The sequence below is a fragment of the Coregonus clupeaformis genome, chromosome 24 (assembly GCF_020615455.1).
Source record: "Coregonus clupeaformis isolate EN_2021a chromosome 24, ASM2061545v1, whole genome shotgun sequence".
NCBI lineage: Eukaryota > Metazoa > Chordata > Actinopteri > Salmoniformes > Salmonidae > Coregonus > Coregonus clupeaformis.
Genome location: NC_059215.1, coordinates 44175871 through 44195733, shown reverse-complemented (window position 1 = coordinate 44195733; position 19863 = coordinate 44175871). Strand labels below are relative to the sequence as shown.

Sequence of the window (19863 nt, the reverse complement as noted above, 5' to 3'; positions counted from 1 at the left end):
AAAAGAGAGAGAGATTGAGAAAGGGAAAATAAAAATCTGCATAGTGCAATAGAGAAGAATGTATTCCATTTCTCTCTAACTGGGACAGGAACTGTCATTTATATTGTCTCGTACAATTTTAAAAGTTCACTAACTAGCAGTTAAACCACTCTGCAGTGTTTAATGGGCTACAAACCTATCCAGGGCTATGAAGGTTACAGTGGTTGATCATTCGCTATATATCAATGGGTTGACTTTGACCCTTTGTGTGTATGACTGTGAACGCATATGCGTGTGTGCACATACTTCTCCCTCAGCCTCTGCAGCTCCTTCCTCATGTCCGCATCCTCAAACTCAGAGTCATTGTCACTACTGACGTACGATACATGGCCGGGTCCAGGCGGCGAGATGGCGTGGCCATTCGCTACCACGGGTTGCCGGCTCGGCGAATCAGAGCTCTGCACACTGCTGCTGCGGCCCGTGCGGCGCAGGAAGGCCACCGCCCTCTTCATGAGGTCACTTCCGCTGTGTTCCGAGAGGGCATGAGCCGGAGGCTTGTGGTGGGCAAGGGGACGGGCTAAACTACTGGTGTCCTCCTCCCCCGAGTCAGAGTCGAAGTGGAAGGAGTGGTTGGTGGCAGCGTCAGCAGTGTGGGCACGTGGAAGCAGGCTGCGGGTGGTGTTGGGGCTGGAGGCGGTGGTGTCTTGGTAGAAGTCTGGGGGGGCTGAGTAGCGGTTACTACAGTGGGGTTTGGGGGCGCTTTCCGCCCCCTCTTCGGTGGTCATCACTGAGAACCTACCCACGACCACACACCCCTGGTCTCGTGGGCCGTCCCCCTCGGCTGCAGCGCGAGAGCCCCCCGAGCCACTAGAGGGAGCCAGCGAGCTGCAGGTGCTGTGACTTCTGCCCTTCTCTAAACGACGGATGACGTCCGGAGGAGTGGGGACGATCTAGAGAGGGAGATAGAATCTGAATAAACTAAAACAACTATTGAATAAACTGAATAGTTCTCAATAAACTGATTCAATTGTTTACAGTTACATAAGATTCATTCAATTTAATCAAAGTCAAATGTAGTCTTATTTCAGAATGTTCGTCTTTGTTATAATAAATAATAATTAGTCAGTTAGCAGACGCTCTTATCCAGAGCGACTTACAGGAGCAATTAGGGTTAAGTGCCTTGCTCAAGGGCACATCGACAGATTTTTCACCTAGTCGGTTCGGGGATTAGAACCAGCGACCTTTCGGTTACTGGCACAACGCTCTTAACCACTAAGCTACCTGCCGCCCTTTGTTAAAGTGAGAGGGATTCAAGTAGATTCAAGTAGATTCAAGTAGGTTACCTGAAAGCGGCTCTTGGAGCCATAGGAACTGGAACTGCCCACAAAGTCTCTCCTGTTCAGCAATCCTTAACAAAATACAATTCAAGGTCAACATTTAAAAAGTGGGATTCACTTGGGGTTTATCCTAAATAGTACAAATGAATACTACAACAACACATAATATAGCATATCAAATTGGGTTTGTGATGTAATTTACCTGCAGAGTCACTCAGTGTACCCAAACTATCTGTACGCTCAGGAATCTGAGGCTGAAAACGAGAAAAACTAAAACATTAAAATTCTGTCAAATGTTATATCAGGGTTACAGGTTGTGAATCAGTCTAGCTATTATCCTTCTATGACCCCTGCTTTGTCTAAACATATCAGCGCCCTCCCACCCCACACACCACTCAACCCGCATCAGAGATCAAACTGCCAGGGGTGCAGAGTATAATGGGCTATCTGGCCAGGGGCCATGAGCTCTACTTCCTCTTGCTAAATGCAGTATCAGTCACACTGAACGCCACTGACTATATTCAATGGCTGAATCAATATTACACCAAGGATTCAAACACACACACACACACCCCTCCATCAGATAAAAAGCTGCGGCTGCCCCAATCGGAATATCTGGACAGACACAGACAGACACAGACACACAGTGCATCTTTACCAGCACCTCTCCCTTCCTGGGGAGCCCCACTTCAGAGGTGGTCTGGCTGTCAGAGACAGGGGGAGAGCTGACCCCCTCTGTGTTGGAGCCCTGAAGGTCTGAGGCGGTGCTGTTGGGAGCTGATGATGGGGCGTACTCCTGGTACAGCAGGTTCCTCAGCTTCTCATCCAGAGTCTTGATGGTGCGGTCCACAAACTCCACCCTGGGCGGGCCCTCTCCATCAGACTCCCCCGGGCCTCCTCCACCTCCACTCCCGGAACCCCCAGGTACATCCTGCTGCTGGGAAGCCTGGTGGGCGGGACTCTGGGGCTGTGATTGTATTGTAGCTCCACCTCCTACACCCACCATGCTGGGCATGGCATAGGGCTGCTGCAGGACCACTGGCTGTTGGGAGCCCAGCGGAGGGGGCGGGTCTCCTGACAGGCTGGCCTCCTGATTGGGTAGACATGAGGAAGTGCCACTCACCCCTTTATGTCCCGCCCCATTCTCGTCCAGGGACACAGGTGGGATGATGGGGCAGCATGGGATGTCCGTTACCATGGAGACGCAGGGTTCGCTGCCTGAAACAGAGTCGTGGCGGCCCACGGCAGCAGTCGTAGCATTGGTGGTGGAGGGTTTGGTTCCAGAGGCCTGCGGCTGCTGCACTCTGGCCTTGCCCACGTTGGGGTCCTGAGACTGGGCAGAGCTTTGAGGTGCAGGGGGGGCAGAGTGGCCTGGAGTAGAGGCTGTGGTGGTCAGGGCAGGAACAGGGGTTGGGGCAGACACTGGAGGAGTAGTACTGCAGCTGGATCTAGACAATGATGTGACAGGAGTCTCTGCAGGGGAGAAAGGAGGGAAGAGAGAGGTGAGAAGAGAAGGAGTTAAAGAAAGAGAGATGAAATAAAAGAGTCGGAGTCAAGGAGATGGATGTCCTGTGGGTGTGTGAGGGCATTACATCATCACTTGTCTTCCCCCATCAGAGCTCTGTAGGTTGGAGCATAAAGCCTTCCCTTCACCACAGCCCAGAACCACTGCAGCACCGGCATTACATAACTGACCCTTACGCACACATACAACACACACTCATTAGCTCAAACACACACAGACACTAATACACAGCTTTATTCACTCACTCTGCTGTGTTTATGTGTGTGTGTGTGTGTGCGTGCGTGATCATACGCGTACATACGTGCGTGTGTGTGTACGTCCGTGTGATTGTGTGTACGTGTGTGTATGGATGGGTGTGTGTGTGTGCACCCTTGGCTGTAGAGGTGTCTGATGAAGTCCTCTCTCTGTCTGGCGTGGGCGTCTCGGCCACGGGGCAGATGATGAACCAGCGCTTCCCAGTGTGGAGGACTGCCAAGTACACAGACAAAGAAACACACTCATAGATACAGATCTAACAGTAAGATAGAGCTATAGAGGAAGAAAGACGTGCGCTCATAAACGCAGATGAACAACAGATGGAGATGCTCACAAATTCATATCAACTGTCAAATTATGTTGAGAGGAAGAGAATGGATGGAGAGACTGATTGGGGGAGACGTAAAGACTGAGGGACGACAGGACAGAGATGTAAAAGAAGAGAGAGATTCTACTGAGGCAGGAAATTTGCTGTGTCTGGGGTTCACCAGAGTCACAGAGAGGCTGTAATGTACTATGTAGTGGGTTGGAGATAAGATGGTATATTAGGGGTCCTGCAAGACCTTGTGCAGGCATTTGTTCCAACTTATCTGTTACATACATCATTAACCTCTACGGGACCGGTGTCCCGTATAACGGACGGTTGAGCTAACGTGCACTAATGTGATTAGCATGACTGTTGTAAGTAACAGCAGACTTTCCAGGACATAGACATGTCTTATATGGGCAGAAAGCTGAAATGATTGTTACTCTAACTGTACTGTCCAATTTACAGTAGCTATTACAGTGAAAAATACCATTCTATTGTTTGAGGAGAGTGCACAACAACAAAAAACTGGTTTAATACATTCACCTCTGAAAGTAATAATGTACTTACATTCAGTAATCTTGCTCTGATTTGTCATCCTAAGGGTCCCAGAGATAAAATGTAGCATAGTTTTGTTTGATAAAATCAATTTTTATATTAAAATGTAGGAACTGGGTTCTACAGTTTGAACCCCTGCTGTCTCTGGCTTCACACCCACCCCGCCATCTAGATGTGTGAAAGTTAGTGTATAAGCTAATGATCCATCATGTATGACATTCCTGGGAGTGTGTAAACTTAAAAAATGATATGGTAATACAAAATGTATGTTCTCTATAGTTATGTACTTGAAAATGTATCAATTGACCAATTCGGCACATTTGGGCAGACTTGATTCAAAATAGTCCAGTATTGCAATGCTTCACTGGATCAATCTGAAACTTTGCACACACACTGCTGCCATCTAGTGGCCAAAATCAAAATTGTGCCTAAACTGCAATATTATATTGTGGCCTTTCTCTTGCATTTCAAAGATGATGGAACCAAAAAATATATATAAAAGGCATGTTTTTTTGTTTGTATTATCTTTTACCAGATCTAATGTGTTATATTATCCTACATTAATTTCACATTTCCACAAACTTCAAAGTGTTTCCTTTCAACTTGTATCAAGAATATGCATATCCTTGCTTCAGGTCCTGAGCTACAGACAGTTAGATGTGGGCGTGTCATTTTAGACGAAAATTGAAAAAAAGGGTCCGATCCTTAAGAGGTTAAAACTCATTTGAAGACCATGATTAGTTTATTTTCTGTATTGATGTATTACAGCTGGGCTGGAGCAAAAGCTTTCACACAATGTGGCCAGGAGCTAACGAAGCCCTACCGTTCTGCTGGTACACAAGTTGTGGTGAATTAGGTGTAGCCGTCTTTGAACCCTAAAAAGGGAGAGAATAGTTATACATGGCTGACACTCAAGACTATAACTTTGAGACAATTAAGCTTGAAAGGATCCTCTCAACAATGTCACTGTGTTGGCTCGGCTGACAAATTAGGTTAGCCAAAAGTGTCCCATCAGCAACAATGTTTCTATCTTGGCAGTGGTTTGTTGGCTACCCTGCTCACCAAGTCATCTTGAGAGTTTTGGCAGATGCATCTGAGAAAGACCACCTGCACCTCTCCCCCATAACTCTGTTACCCCTAAATCCCCCCCATTCCTCCTCACCTCTCCCCCCAGTATGACTGCTCCGTGGATCTGCTGGGGACTGCCCGCGTGGTCAGAGATCCTCTCCCCCTCTGTGTCCTCACTCAGCATGTCCTCAGCCTTGTCCACAATGTCCTTCAACTGCTCTATAAACATCTCCTTCTCCAGGAGCAGGATGAAGTCATTCTCCACCTAACAGACCAAAAGACACAATCCATCAATGTCAAATCCCCTGATAGGTTTATAATAAACGGTCCCGTCTGGACTCTCCTTTGATAAAAATTGTGTTGGCCTATGTGAAAGTGTTTGAAACCTGCCTATCCAAAGCACGGCCAGAGGCACCAGTTTTGGAAACCTATTTAGATTTTGGGAGAATTAAACAAAAAATCATGTTCAACAAAATGTGCAATCCACGTACAAAAAAGCATACCGGTCCAAAATGAACAGGGCTGGGGTTTTTAGAGAGAGAGAGAGAGAGAGAGAGGGGAAAGTTTTTGCTGCAATGCAGTGAAGAAGAACAGCATTACATGGCGTTTCAGTGCCCTGGAACATGAAAGAGCATCTCACTCACTAAGAGCTAGCAGGCATAAAGAGCACACACACCGAGTTTAGGAGAGGCCGGCTGAAAGGGGTAACAGAGGATTTCTGGGGTGTGGTGGACATTTTTGTTGTTGCTCCGTGTGCATCTGTGTAGGTGTTTAGATTGTGATGGATATTCAAGATTTCAAAAGTTTGTGTGGGGGGTTCCCTTGGATTTGGAGGTTTTCATAGAGTAGGGTCTACTCTAACCATACCATGTAAGTGGCAATCTCCTCAGGTGCGTCTCCGTCCAGGTCGAACTTGAAGGTAACCATTTTGTGGTTGTGGGTCTCCAGCTGACACTCCACCATCTTATCCCCTGTATAACACACCTGTCCAGGGAAAAACCAGAGAGGAACAGGTGTCAGAGACATGGATGTGTGCCGATTGATCTAAGACTACTATAAATATACGTGCTGTACTCACGTTGAGCATGCTGAGTTTGGGCTTGTTGATCTTGTCCTGGCGTGAGCGGGTGCGCGTGGAGCGGCGGTGGGGTTTCCGGACCTTGCCCTCGCCCTTCCCTGATCCGTGCGTCCCCTCGTTACCGTCGCTCATCTCCTTCCCTGAGGTGGCGTCTGAGTTCACACTGGTTCATGAAAAATGAACTCATGATAAATGCAACGGCTTGAGACAGTCGTGAATGTCTGAACATGGTGAACTGAAATGCACTCGAACAGTGTATGCACTTCTCGGGTGTTCAATTACCAGGGTTGGCTGATATTGACAACAGTATGTGCATATCAAAATAAAAGCTTAACAAGGTGGTTGATCGAGGTCAAGATAAATGCAGGCCCGCCCACACTCAAGGGAAATTGTTTATCTTAAGATGATACAAGGGTCTTGTTACAACACATATCTTTCTAACACTTATATCAGGTTGAAGAAACAGTATCCAGATTTCCCTGTTGCCAGATTGGTAGGCCTATATCCTAGAGAACGACCCAGAAATCGGCCTAGCCGATATATCGGGCCGATGTTGGCCTTTTCTAGTCTATCGGCCCTACTCTATCGGCTTTGCCGATAGTCCCTCTACATAGTAAAGCTGCTGCTATGCCAGCCGCCACTCCCCGCCTGAGCCACGAGCACTGCACAATGCCGAGGAATGTCTAGCTGGGAAAATCAGAAGCAGCAAGCTAGCTCATTCTCCAACAGAAAGGTGCAGTATTGAGAAATGGATGAATTGACACAGTGACCAAAATAGAACTCCTGTTGCAAATATTTGTTTAGTTAATTCACTAATAATAAGGCTAGTATCAATGGGCCTGGACATACATGCAATAAGCAAGCTAGCTAAGCAGATAGCTATGTGACCGGTTAGCAAAGATTTTTGATTTTGCATGGACATCATCATTTATATCTAATATTTACCCCCCAAAAAATGTAGCCAGCTACATTTCCTAATGTTTTTCTTAAAGTTAATCTTGCATTTCACCAGAGAAAAGTAGTCTGGCTACACCAAGAAAAGTACCGGATAAAAGTAGCTCCACATCAGTCAGAGGACTGTCTGCTAATAGAATGCCCGTTAGTGAATTCTCAACCGAGTGGAGAAGTGTAACTGAAGAACAAAATTAGTCTGATGCTGAGCAGAAATTACAATAAGAAGCATTTTAGATCTGCGTTTATAAAACACAGCAAGATATTTCTTATGGGTTTGATATTTCTTCCGGCGTGAAAAATGAAGAATTCTGCATTAACACGACCCCTAAATTGTACTTGCTAGTTATACAAGTAAGTGGTTGAATTAATAAGGTGACGGGGCATCGTATTGTGTTAGCTTTCTGCGCCGCAGGTCCTAATCCAGGCACTTGTCCTCTCTCGTCTGGACTACTTCAACTCGCTGTTGGCTGGGCTCCCCGCTTGTGCCATCAAACCCCTGCAACCCATCCAGAACCCTGCAGCCCGCCTGGTTTTCAACCTTCCCAAGTTCTCTCATGTCACCCCGCTCCTCCACACACTCCACTGGCTTCCAGTCGAAGCTTGCATCCACTACAAGATCATGGTGTTTACCTACGGAACAGCAAGAGGAACTGCCCCTCCCTACCTTCAGGCTATGCTAAACCCTATACCCCAACCCGAGCACTCCGTTCTGCCACCTCATGTCTCTTGGCCCTCCACGAGGGCAGCACCCACTCAGCCCAGTCCAATCTCTTCTCTGTCCTGGCACCCCAATGGTGGAACCAGCTTTCCCCTGAAGCTAGGACAGCAGAGTCCCTGCCCATCTTCCGAAAACATCTGAAACCCTTCCTCTTCAAAAAGTATCTTAAATAATCCTCCTCACCTTTTTTTTACCAGAACTTGCACTTGACCCACCCCCTTCTAGCTCGGACTCTACTGATAGCTAAGTTATTGAGGAAAATGTACTTTCTATGCCTGTGATATGTGGTTGTCCCACCTAGCTATCTTAAGATGAATGCACTAACTAAGTCGCTCTGGATAAGAGCGTCTGCTAAATTACTAACATGTAAATGTAAAAACGTGTTTGAGAAGTCAAAGCCCTTTGGATGAGTAATCTGTACAGCTGCCATCTTTTGATTTCCTTGCGTTTTTTTCTCCTCTCTGTTCTTGGCCTGTCTGCTCCTCCCCCCCATCTTCTCCGAGCAGAGCAGGCAGGCCTGTTGCCCTAGCGACTCCAGACTCCACACAGACACAGCGAGTACACATACTGCTCCAGAGCCAGTACTGTTCTTCCTTCAGACAAGCATGCATCAAAACTTTGTTCATTTGCACAATATCTCTCATTCACATTCGCTTGTAAATGTACAAACTCACCAAAGATGACATTCGGTAGCTCCAAAAGTATTGGGACAGTGACACATTTTTTGTTGTTTTGGCTCTGTACTCCAGCACTTTGGATTTGAAATGATACAATGACTGAGGTTAAAGTGCAGACTGTCAGCTTTAATTTGAGGGTTGTGTTTATCCATATCGGGTGAACTGTTTAGAAATCACAGTACTTTTTGTACACAGTCCCCCCATTTTAGAGGACCAAAAGTATTGGGACAAATTCAATTATATGTGTATTAAAGTAGTAAAAAGTGTAGAATTTGGTCCAATATTCCTAGCACGCAATGATAAAGGACAGTTCCCTGCTCCCCTCTTGCTGCCTGTGTGGCTGGTAGCCTAGGCCTAGGCTATTATGTCTGCCTCAACGTTCACAGAATGGAATTCACAACACAATGCAACAGTCCTAGGTTTGGAAAGCCACAAGCTCTAAGGCGAGACAATACATTATTGCTGACCTTAGGCATGAAGGTGAGGTTAGGTAACAAGGTTACCTTGGATAATCCCGGGGCAAACTGTAGGCATGAATGGTGGACTGACAATGCGTGCAGCTCACTCACTCGCTTCGCAGATGTAAGGGAAATTAGTAGTGGTTAGAAGGAGAGATCTTATTTCCTCACTTTCCAGCGGCTAAAAAAAGGCTGCTGTGAAAAGACCTCAAGCACAATAGACAGGTCCCAAGACGGGACTAAAGGCTTAGAAACTGTTTTTAGTGAAGCGAAATAAAAGAGAGATACACTATATATACAAAAGTATGTGGACACCCCTTCAAATTAGTGGATCCGGCTATTTCAGCCACACCGTTGCTGACAGGTGTATAAAATCGAGCACACAGCCATGCAATCTCCATAAACAAACATTAGCAGTAGAATGGCCCGTACTGAAGAGCTAAGTGAGTTAGATAAAATCGGAAATTTGACGAAGTCTTTTAAAAAGGTCATCCATGACTTCCTGTTTCACTGGGGTGTAAATGTGACACATATACTAAACTCCCTTAGTCATCTATCAGCATGGGAAAGGCCAGAGAAGACACAAATGAAATAAGACAAAAGGTTATTGACCTTCACAAATCAGGCAACGTCTATAAAAAGATAGCTACATGCCTGAAAATACCCATCTACACTATTAGGGCAACAATGAAGAAATGTAAAACTGAAGCTGTGATGAACCTGCCTGGAAGAGGACGCAAGTGTATTTTGCCCCCACGCACAGTGAGAACGATGGTTCAAGTGGCAAAAAAAATCTCCAAGGATCACGGTTGGAGAACAGCAGAAGTTGGTTACATCTTGGGGTCACCAAGTCTCCAAAACTACAATTAGACACCACCTCCATGCCAAACACCAAAGGTGGGTTTGAAATGGTCATGCAGAAAAAAAACTAATCCCCACTGTGAAGTATGGTGGTGGATCTGTGATGTTGTGGGGCTGTTTTACTTCCAAAGGCCCTGGGAAGATTGTTAGAATGCATTGGCATCATGGACTCCATCATGTTCCAAGAAGCTAAAACTGGGTCGTCATTGGATCTTCCAGCAGGACAACGATCCAAAGCATACCTCCAAATCCACACGAAAATGGTTCACTGACCATAGAATCAAGCTTTTGCAATGGCCATCCCAGTCCCCTGACCTAAACCTCTGTGGGGTGAGCTGAAGAGGAGAGTCCACAAGTGAGGACCAATGACTCTGAAGGATCTGGAGAGTTTCTATATGGAGGAATGGTATCCAATCCCTTCCCTATGTGTTCTCCCACCTCATCAAACATTATAGGAGACGACTTAGAGCTGTTATCTGGGCAAAGGGAGGGTGCATGAAGTACTAAATGCAGGGGTGCCAATATTTGTGACATTCATGTTTTTGAATAAAATAATTATTTATTTAAGACTTTTTTTTCTTTGAAGAATTTTAACTCAAAGGTTAGATTCACATGATATTTTGAGTGTAAGATCAAGCTGATCAACAACAATGAAATTTTTCACAGCTTTTTTTGTTCATATTTACCTAGGGTGCCAATAATTCAGGAGGGCACAGTATGTGCTCCTAGAACCCTTCCCTGTGTGCAGCGACCCATTCTCATGCGTTTGCGCTCTTCCTCTTCCTTGCCCCCCCTGTGCCACGGCTCTCTGGTGATCGAGTCTGGGCTACTTGCCACAAGAGCAGGGAACTGGCATGCATGCGCAGTCTAGCCCTGGGTCTGGTCCACTGTTACCAAGGGGTACAGACTGCAGTTTGCTCTGAAACCACCCATTTCAACTGCATTTTGGAATCCGTAGTGGCTGGCAACTCAGCACGAATACTAGAGCAGGAAATCTCCTCTATTTAGTAAAGGCGCTATCAGGGCGATACCAGCGGCAGAGAGCCACCTCAGCTTGTACTCCCGGTACTTCCTGGTTACCAAAAAAGGTAGAGGTGTCTTGCTCTATTCGTCGAGGCGACTGGTTTACCACAGTCGACCTGCAGGATGCTTATTTTCACATAATCATCCTGCCAGCACACAGGAGGTTTCTAAGGTTTGCATTTCAAGGTACTGCCCACGAATACCTCGCTGGTCCATTCAGGATAGCGCTAGCTCCCCAAACATTTAGCAAATGTGTAGAGGCAGCTCTCACATCCCTGAGAAACAAGGGGCTGAGAGTCTCCGCCTACATAGACGATTACCTGCTTTGCTCCCCAGCCTTTTGAGCCAATGGAAAGCGAGGAGATGAAATAACTCTCCTTTAAGACTGCTTTACTGGTCACCCTTATGTCCGCAAAGCCAGTGAGTGAGCTGCAAGCACTGTCAGTTCACCATTCGTGCCTACGGTTTGGCCGGGGTTTTCCCAAGGTGTCCTTGTTGCCCAACCCTGCCTTTATGTCTAAGGTTGTTAGATTACCCTGATCCTGAGAGAACGATAGGCATCACTGAACTCTCCATAGTCTCTCCTAACACACCACCAAATCTCTGCACCAGATAACTATCAGAAGAGTTGAAGAGTTGAGTCAGCTCATACCTGTCGTAAGAGTAGCTGGCACCAGGATCCTGCAGACAGAACAAAACAAACAGAGTCTGTTCATGCTGTGAAAGAAGGGTTGGGGCGTACACATGGATTGTGTCATTACTAGCTAGGGCATAAATGGAATTGAGGGTGCAGGGAGAGTTGTGTGGGGGGTGATACTTGGGGTGCAGAGATATTGGTGATGCTGTTTTAGGAAAAGGTGGAGGGAGGGTCAGGGAGGGGTTGAGAAAGGGGAGAGATTTGAGGGCTCAGGGAGGGGATGTATAGGTCAGGCCAGTCCTCCATACCTCCAGATTGGACTCTGTTTGAGCCTGTCCCGAGGTGAGCGTGGTCCCTGTGCAGCTACTGGCACTGGCCTGGTTCTGCTGAGTCAGGCTGGTGCCGGCAGGCCGAGGGGCTGCTGTCAAGGAGTCAGGGGGTAGTGGCGCTGGATCTTGGGGTTGGCTCTGGCCTTGGGCCTGATGCTGGGACTGGGCCTGGGTTTGGCTGGGGTTCTGGTTGAGGTCAAGCTGGGTTGCGGCAGTACCTGTGCCAGGGTCCGACACACTCTGTATGGGAGGGGAGAAAACTGCAGGCTGGGAAGACTTAGTAGGCTGGGCAGAGGGGACTGCATCTGGAAGCTGGGTCTGGGCCTGCTGTTGGACCTGCTGATGTAGGGAGGGACATACAGTGGGGAGAACAAGTATTTAGTCAGCCACCAATTGTGCAAGTTATCCCACTTAAAAAGAAGAGAGAGGCCTGTAATTTTCATCATAGGTACACGTCAACTATGACAGACAAAATTAGAAAAAAAAATCCAGAAAATCACATTGTAGGATTTTTAATGAATTTATTTGCAAATTATGGTGGAAAATAAGTATTTGGTCAATAACAAAAGTTTCTCAATACTTTGTTATATATCCTTTGTTGGCAATGACACAGGTCAAACGTTTTCTGTAAGTCTTCACAAGGTTTTCACACACTGTTGCTGGTATTTTTGGCCCATTCCTCCATGCAGATCTCCTCTAGAGCAGTGATGTTTTGGGGCTGTCGCTGGGCAACACGGACTTTCAACTCCCTCAAAAGATTTTCTATGGGGTTGAGATCTGGAGACTGGCTAGGCCACTCCAGGACCTTGAAATGCTTCTTACGAAGCCACTCCTTCGTTGCCCGGGCAGTGTGTTTGGGATCATTGTCATGCTGAAAGACCCAGCCACGTTTCATCTTCAATGCCCTTGCTGATGGAAGGAGGTTTTCACTCAAAATCTCACGATACATGGCCCCATTCATTCTTTCCTTTACACGGATCAGTCGTCCTGGTCCCTTTGCAGAAAAACAGCCCCAAAGCATGATGTTTCCACCCCCATGCTTCACAGTAGGTATGGTGTTCTTTGGATGCAACTCAGCATTCTTTGTCCTCCAAGCACGACGAGTTGAGTTTTTACCAAAAAGTTCTATTTTGGTTTCATCTGACCATATGACATTCTCCCAATCCTCTTCTGGATCATCCAAATGCACTCTAGCAAACTTCAGACGGGCCTGGACATGTACTGGCTTAAACAGGGGACACGTCTGGCACTGCAGGATTTGAGTCCCTGGCGGCGTAGTGTGTTACTGATGGTAGGCTTTGTTACTTTGGTCCCAGCTCTCTGCAGGTCATTCACTAGGTCCCCCGGGGTGAGATCTTGCGTGGAGCCCCAGATCGAGGGAGATTATCAGTGGTCTTGTATGTCTTCCATTTCCTAATAATTGCTCCCACAGTTGATTTCTTCAAACCAAGCTGCTTACCTATTGCAGATTCAGTCTTCCCAGCCTGGTGCAGGTCTACAATTTTGTTTCTGGTGTCCTTTGACAGCTCTTTGGTCTTGGCCATAGTGGAGTTTGGAGTGTGACTGTTTGAGGTTGTGGACAGGTGTCTTTTATACTGATAACAAGTTCAAACAGGTGCCATTAATACAGGTAACGAGTGGAGGACAGAGGAGCCTCTTAAAGAAGAAGTTACAGGTCTGTGAGAGCCAGAAATCTTGCTTGTTTGTAGGTGACCAAATACTTATTTTCCACCATAATTTGCAAATAAATTCATTAAAAATCCTACAATGTGATTTTCTGGATTTTTTTCCCTCAATTTGTCTGTCATAGTTGACGTGTTACTATGATGAAAATTACAGGCCTCTCTCATCTTTTTAAGTGGGAGAACTTGCACAATTGATGGCTGACTAAATACTTTTTTCCCCCACTGTACAGTGGGGAGAACAAGTATTTGATACACTGCCGATTTTGCAGGTTTTCCTACCTACAAAGCATGTAGAGGTCTGTAATTTTTATCATAGGTACACTTCAACTGTGAGAGATGGAATCTAAAACAAAAATCCAGAAAATCACATTGTATGATTTTTAAGTAATTAATTTGCATTTTATTGCATGACATAAGTATTTGATCACCTACCAACCAGTAAGAATTCTGGCTCTCACAGACCTGTTAGTTTTTCTTTAAGAAGCCCTCCTGTTCTCTACTCATTACCTGTATTAACTGCACCTGTTTGAACTCGTTACCTGTATAAAAGACACCTGTCCACACACTCAAACAGACTCCAACCTCTCCACAATGGCCAAGACCAGAGAGCTGTGTAAGGACATCAGGGATAAAATTGTAGACCTGCACAAGGCTGGGAGGGGCTACAGGACAATAGGCAAGAAGCTTGGTGAGCAGGCAACAACTGTTGGCGCAATTACTAGAAAATGGAAGAAGTTTAAGATGACGGTCAATCATCCTCGGTCTGGGGCTCCATGCAAGATCTCACCTCGTGGGGCATCAATGATCATGAGGAAGGTGAGGGATCAGCCCAGAACTACACGGCAGGACCTGGTCAATGACCTGAAGAGAGCTGGGACCACAGTCTCAAAGAAAACCATTAGTAACACACTACGGCGTCATGGATTAAAATCCTGCAGCGCACGCAAGGTCCCCCTGCTCAAGCCAGCGCATGTCCAGGCCCGTCTGAAGTTTGCCAATGACCATCTGGATGATCCAGAGGAGGAATGGGAGAAGGTCATGTGGTCTGATGAGACAAAATAGAGCTTTTTGGTCTAAACTCCACTCGCCGTGTTTGGAGGAAGAAGAAGGATGACTACAACCCCAAGAACACCATCCCAACCATGAAGCATGGAGGTGGAAACATCATTCTTTGGGGATGCTTTTCTGCAAAGGGGACAGGGCGACTGCACCGTATTGTGGGGAGGATGGATGGGGCCATGTATCGTGAGATCTTGGCCAACAACCTCCTTCACTCAGTAAGAGCATTGAAGATGGGTCGTGGCTGGGTCTTCCAGCATGACAATGACCCAAAACACACAGCCAGGGCAACTAAGGAGTGGCTCCGTAAGAGGCATCTCAAGGTCCTGGAGTGGCCTAGCCAGTCTCCAGACCTGAACCCAATATAAAATCTTTGGAGGGAGCTGAAAGTCCGTATTGCCCAGCGACAGCCCCGAAACCTGAAGGATCTGGAGAAGGTCTGTATGGAGGAGTGGGCCAAAATCCCTGCTGCAGTGTGTGCAAACCTGGTCAAGACCTACAGGAAACGTATGATCTCTGTAATTGCAAACAAAGGTTTATGTACCAAATATTAAGTTCTGCTTTTCTGATGTATCAAATACTTATGTCATGCAATAAAATGCAAATGAATTACTTTAAAATCATACAATGTGATTTTCTGGATTTTTGTTTTAGATTCCGTCTTTTTACAGAAATTACAGACCTCTACATGCTTTTGTAAGTAGGAAAACCTGCAAAATCGGCAGTGTATCAAATACTTGTTCTCTCCACTGTATATTATATTGGGGGAGGACTCCACAAACACACAGTTACATATTATCATGTCTATAAAAACACAAAAAGAATAGCTAGATACACAAAAACCTTTGTTCCATTCCAGTCCTCCTCCTATATTTACCTGTCTAAAGGGCTGAGAGCTGGACAGAGCAAGCTCAGGTGCAGCAGCAGGGTGTGAGTATGTGGGGTGTATGACGTGTTGAAAATGTAGGGGTACAACAGCAGGGTTTGAGTGCATGTGGTGTGTATTCTGCGGTTGTGTGTTCTGTTGTCCAGGCAGTGAGGCAAGGTGTGAGTGAACAGGGTGTGTGAGAGTGGGGAGCTGTATGTGTGTCATAACACTCTGTTGCAGAGCAGCGGGGTACATCTGCTGCTGCTGTGGCAGTGTGGGTGCTGTCATGGCAAGCAGGGGTGTGGGTGAGGATATCGGGGGCACAGAGGTGGGGGGCGCCAGAGCATTCTCTATATGCAGGGGGGCGAGGGACGAGACAGAGGGGGGCAGAGTGGCAGGCTGGCCTGGGGAGAGGTAGAGAGGGGGCAGAGAGGAGGGGTAGGACTGGGAAACAGGGCAGGGGTGAGGGTAGGTGGCACATCCAGTCAGAGAGGTCACCACTTGGATGTTGGGATACGGTGAGGGAAACTGGGAGGAGGAGAAGAAAAGGATAAGAAAGCAATCAGAGACCAGGGTTTGGAGTATGGGACCTCCATACTGCAGACTGATCAGGCAAGCAAAAGGCAAATTGCAAGAAAATGGCATATTTCCAATACAGTGCACGACTTTTGACAAAAGCAGTGTACTCTATTGTGTATTTGATGCCATTAGAGACAAAGCAAGACATATCCCAACCTATACTCAACTAAGAACCAAAGTCCTTGATACCTTTTCGTGGCCAAACGCAATAAGCACATCTACCTACATCGAGTTGGCTACATATGGAACCAAAAAGAAAGAGACAGGGAATAAAGGACAATCCATCACAGGTAGCAGTAAAAGTGAGAGGGGAGGGGTTACCTGGGAAAGGTGTGTTAGTGGCAGAGATGTAGAGATATGCAGTGGCTGCAGCTGCTGAGGGATAGAGGCCTGAGCCAATAGCTGCTGAGGAGGCGATGCCTGGGAAGGTAGACTAGATGATGATTGGTGGTGCTGGGAAAGGCTTTGACCAGCAGGAAGATTCTACAGACAGCACAAGCGAGGGAGTGTAAGAAAAATAGAGCAAGAGAGAAAGAGAGGGAGAGAGAGAGAGGGGAGAAATTAAGTGGGATGAGGCTAGGTCTCCGGTTACATCTCTCAATTGGACATCTGCTTTTCCTGCTATTGACCCAAATCAGAAATCAGGCTCACATTTCCCATCCAGTCTGTGTGGCAGGAGTCAGACAGCATCTGCTACTGTTACTGCTGCACACTCCACAGACACAAAACAGGCCCGAGGGACTGAGAAGCAGGCGGATGCAGCGGATAAAACCACTATTATTGTTTTCATTATAAATTAGTTTCCAATTTCTCTCCATTTGGCCACGCTCAGAGGAAACTCCTGTTTATTAGGCTACTAGTAGTTTGGTGATTTACCTAACGTAGAATACACTCACACAGCTGGTCCTCATCCCAGGAGCACCAAAACAAACCAACAACAGCATTGTCATAAATAAACGTTGTTTATCTGACAGAGAACGTGTATTCATTTCCTCTCCCTCTGACAGTTTATTTAGCTCATTTAGACAGTGTGTATTGAGAGGAAGGGAGATCTACCTGGTTCAGGAAAGCTGCGTTGTAGAGATAGGATTGGTACTATGAAGAATGAAAACACAGGGTCAGAGAACTGAAACTCAGAGAACTGAAACTTGACTCAAAAGGGGAACACTGTCCTAATGTACAGTTACTCTCCACCAGGTTCGATGGGAATGGCACTCCTTTTCAGGTCAGCCGAGCAAGGCACTTCACAGATGATCTACAAAGTTCTGCAACTGAGCATCAACAGATCCTCGATGTTAAAGGGTTAGAAGTGCACAGCGTCAACCTCAGTTTGACTCCTATACTCTAAACTCACCTGCTGGCCTGGTGGTAGTGTGGCTGCCTGGGCCTGGCTGTGCTGTGCAGCAGGAGCGGCAGTCCCAGTCTGTTGTTGCACTGTGGGGGCCACTGGGTAGGTCTGAGGGGATGCAGCCTGCTGTGGAGCCGGAGCAGATGGATAGGCCTGACCCATCACACTGGGTTTCGTGTAGCCTTGTACCGGTGCAGCCTGTTGTTGTATGTGTGGGACTGTGGGTGAGTAGCTCTGTGAAGCAGCGTTCATTTGCCCCATCAGGGGTGCAGCGTTGGGGTAACTCTGGAGGGTTGAACCTTGCTGCACAGTATGGGCAGGTAACTGATAGCTCTGGATGACTGGAGCCTGTTGGACAGTGGGCTGGGCCATTGGCTGGCTGTGTTTGGGTAGGGGGACCTGCACAGTTTGCTGGTTGTGCTGCTGAATGGGGGCCTGCACAGGCTGTTGGCTGTGTTGTGCAGGGGGCTGGGGCATTGGCTGGCTATGTTGCTGTTGAATGGGGACCGGCACAGGCTGTTGGCTGTGTTGTGCAGAGGGCTGGGGCATTGGATGGCTATGTTGCTGTTGAATGGGGTCTGGCACAGTCTGTTGGCTGTGATGCATGGGACTAGACTGGACTGGCCGCAGACTGGGAGGCATGGCTGTGGCTGGGAGGCTGTGTGACGCTGGGCAAGGCTGGACTGGGGGAAGCACAGCAGCAGCTAGAGGCTGTGTTGCTACACTGGGGGCCTGAGTAGGGAGACTGGGTAGAGGTACAGTGTGGACCACAGTTGGGGCTTCAGATGCATAGCTCTGTGGGGGAGCGGTATGTTGCAGATGCTCCACTGGAGCTGGGTAGCTCTGTGCAGCTGGTTGTGAGGGTATTGTTGCAGCTGCTATGCTAGCTGCCAATACAGTCTGTTGGACAGGCATGGCTACTGCTGCTGAGAAGCTTGCTGTTGTTGGGGTCTGTTGCAGAATTGGAGCTGGGTAGCTTGCAGCAGTTTGAATCATCTGTTGCTGAGTTGGGGCAACGTAGCTCTGTCGAGTTGGTGTCTGTTGGATTGGCATAGCTGCTGCAGGGTAGCTTGCTGCGGTGTGTGGCTGTTGTAGGGGCATGGTAGTTGCTGAAAAGCTTGCTGCAGGCTGTTGAAGTGGTACATTTGCAGTTGAATGACTTGCTGCTGTTGCCGTCTGCTGCAGAGTTGGAGCTGGATAGCTCTGTCCAGTACGATTATGCTGTAGAGGAACGTTTGATGCTGAGTAAGTTGCTGAAGCTGGGGTGTGTTGTAGAGCTGCAGCTGAGTATCCGGCTGCGGTGGGTGTCTGTTGGGAGGCCAGGGGAGCGGCGGGGTAGCTGTGGCCAGGCTGGAGGTACTGCAGGGGGGTGTGCAGGGCTGGGGCGGAGGCAGGCTGGCCCTGGAGAGACGACTGGTTCTGGAGCAACGCATGCACAGCACTGGGCTGAGAGGAGAGATGGAGACATGTTAGAGGACAGACAGCGATATTGTCACTTGGGGGGCGCTTTTAGGCCCTTGTTAAAAGTAAAAATATTCTGAATGAACACAAATATCTAAATCTACAAACTTGAACAATATAGCTAGACATCCTGTACAAGAGAAAAACCAACATGAGCCAAAATACTAAACCGACAAAAACAAAGGGTGACAATGATAATGAGTGGATGAAGGATTAAGATAAAGTTCCAAAAACACCCGAACAATGAGCAGGGTTGACAGAAGAGGCAGCAAGTGTGCACTAAAATAAGGAGGCAGAGGATGGGGAAGAGGGGACCTACAGACATCTTTCATTCCCTTCGTTTCCAGCAGCCATCTGTCCATTCACTGAGGATGTTCCATAGGCAGGGAGATAGGAGCGGGTGTAGAAAGACGGATTTTGCGTTTTGGCATTTGGTCAGTGAAGTAGAAACAGAAGACGTTGACATTAAAACAGGCTAGCTGAAGTTGGCAAAGGGTTAGAGAGTTAGTCAGACGGCAGAATCTATGGTCCTCCAGAGAACCAGCTTGTCCCAAAGCACACAAACAGAACCAGGGAGGGACCAAGGACTTCTATGGTAGTTTGAAGCTGAGCGGAAAAGAGAGAGCTGGGTCCAGTCCCATGGCTGCATTAAAACAGAGCGCCCTCTACAAGCCTAAGGAGGGAGTGAGGTCTAGAGCAATCATCAGCTCCATCCTGTGCAAAGTAGCGCCATCTATAAGCTGGGAGGAGTCAGCTCTACAGGTGAGAGTTCGAGCTGAGGGTAGGAGTCTGGTAGCATCTCAATAGTCTAAAGCACATTCCTCTCATCTGCTTTACCCCATCTGCACTGACATCAAGGAACTGGACAGGTGAAAGCAAAATCATTGTTGGTATCCACAATACTTTCACCTATAATTTGTTGTCAGTTCAGTGCAGATGAAGGAAAGGAGACCTGGAGAGAAAGACACTTTAGACCATTGGGAGATGCAGCCCTGGTCTCCCTGTGGGACCTACCACTCCCAGAGGCCCGGTGACTTGGTGCTCCCCAGCACAGTAGCTGGCCCTGCGGTCCTGTGTGGGCCTGGCCAGAGGGGGTGCT

At 47.5% G+C, this 19863-nt stretch overlaps 1 protein-coding gene across 7 annotated transcripts in view; it reads right to left on the bottom strand.

Moving 5' to 3' along the window:
• The window catches only part of LOC121537293 (serine/threonine-protein kinase WNK2), a 100788-nt gene that overhangs the window by 5792 nt on the left and 75133 nt on the right, over nucleotides 1-19863 (bottom strand). For 4 of the 7 annotated variants that reach the window (XM_045207226.1, XM_045207229.1, XM_045207230.1 and 1 more), the window contains exons 10-24: nucleotides 17310-18749; nucleotides 17012-17050; nucleotides 16277-16438; nucleotides 15386-15904; nucleotides 11744-12103; nucleotides 11451-11479; nucleotides 6108-6270; nucleotides 5897-6013; nucleotides 5124-5294; nucleotides 4785-4836; nucleotides 3211-3309; nucleotides 1975-2789; nucleotides 1519-1570; nucleotides 1323-1387; nucleotides 286-929 (exon numbers count right to left, since the gene is read on the bottom strand). In XM_045207226.1, the coding sequence (XP_045063161.1) occupies nucleotides 286-929; nucleotides 1323-1387; nucleotides 1519-1570; nucleotides 1975-2789; nucleotides 3211-3309; nucleotides 4785-4836; nucleotides 5124-5294; nucleotides 5897-6013; nucleotides 6108-6270; nucleotides 11451-11479; nucleotides 11744-12103; nucleotides 15386-15904; nucleotides 16277-16438; nucleotides 17012-17050; nucleotides 17310-18749 (4727 nt within the window). The remainder of the gene's footprint in view (nucleotides 1-285; nucleotides 930-1322; nucleotides 1388-1518; nucleotides 1571-1974; nucleotides 2790-3210; nucleotides 3310-4784; nucleotides 4837-5123; nucleotides 5295-5896; nucleotides 6014-6107; nucleotides 6271-11450; nucleotides 11480-11743; nucleotides 12104-15385; nucleotides 15905-16276; nucleotides 16439-17011; nucleotides 17051-17309; nucleotides 18750-19863) is intronic. The other 3 variants (XM_045207228.1, XM_045207231.1, XM_045207232.1) reach the window with 3 other exon arrangements.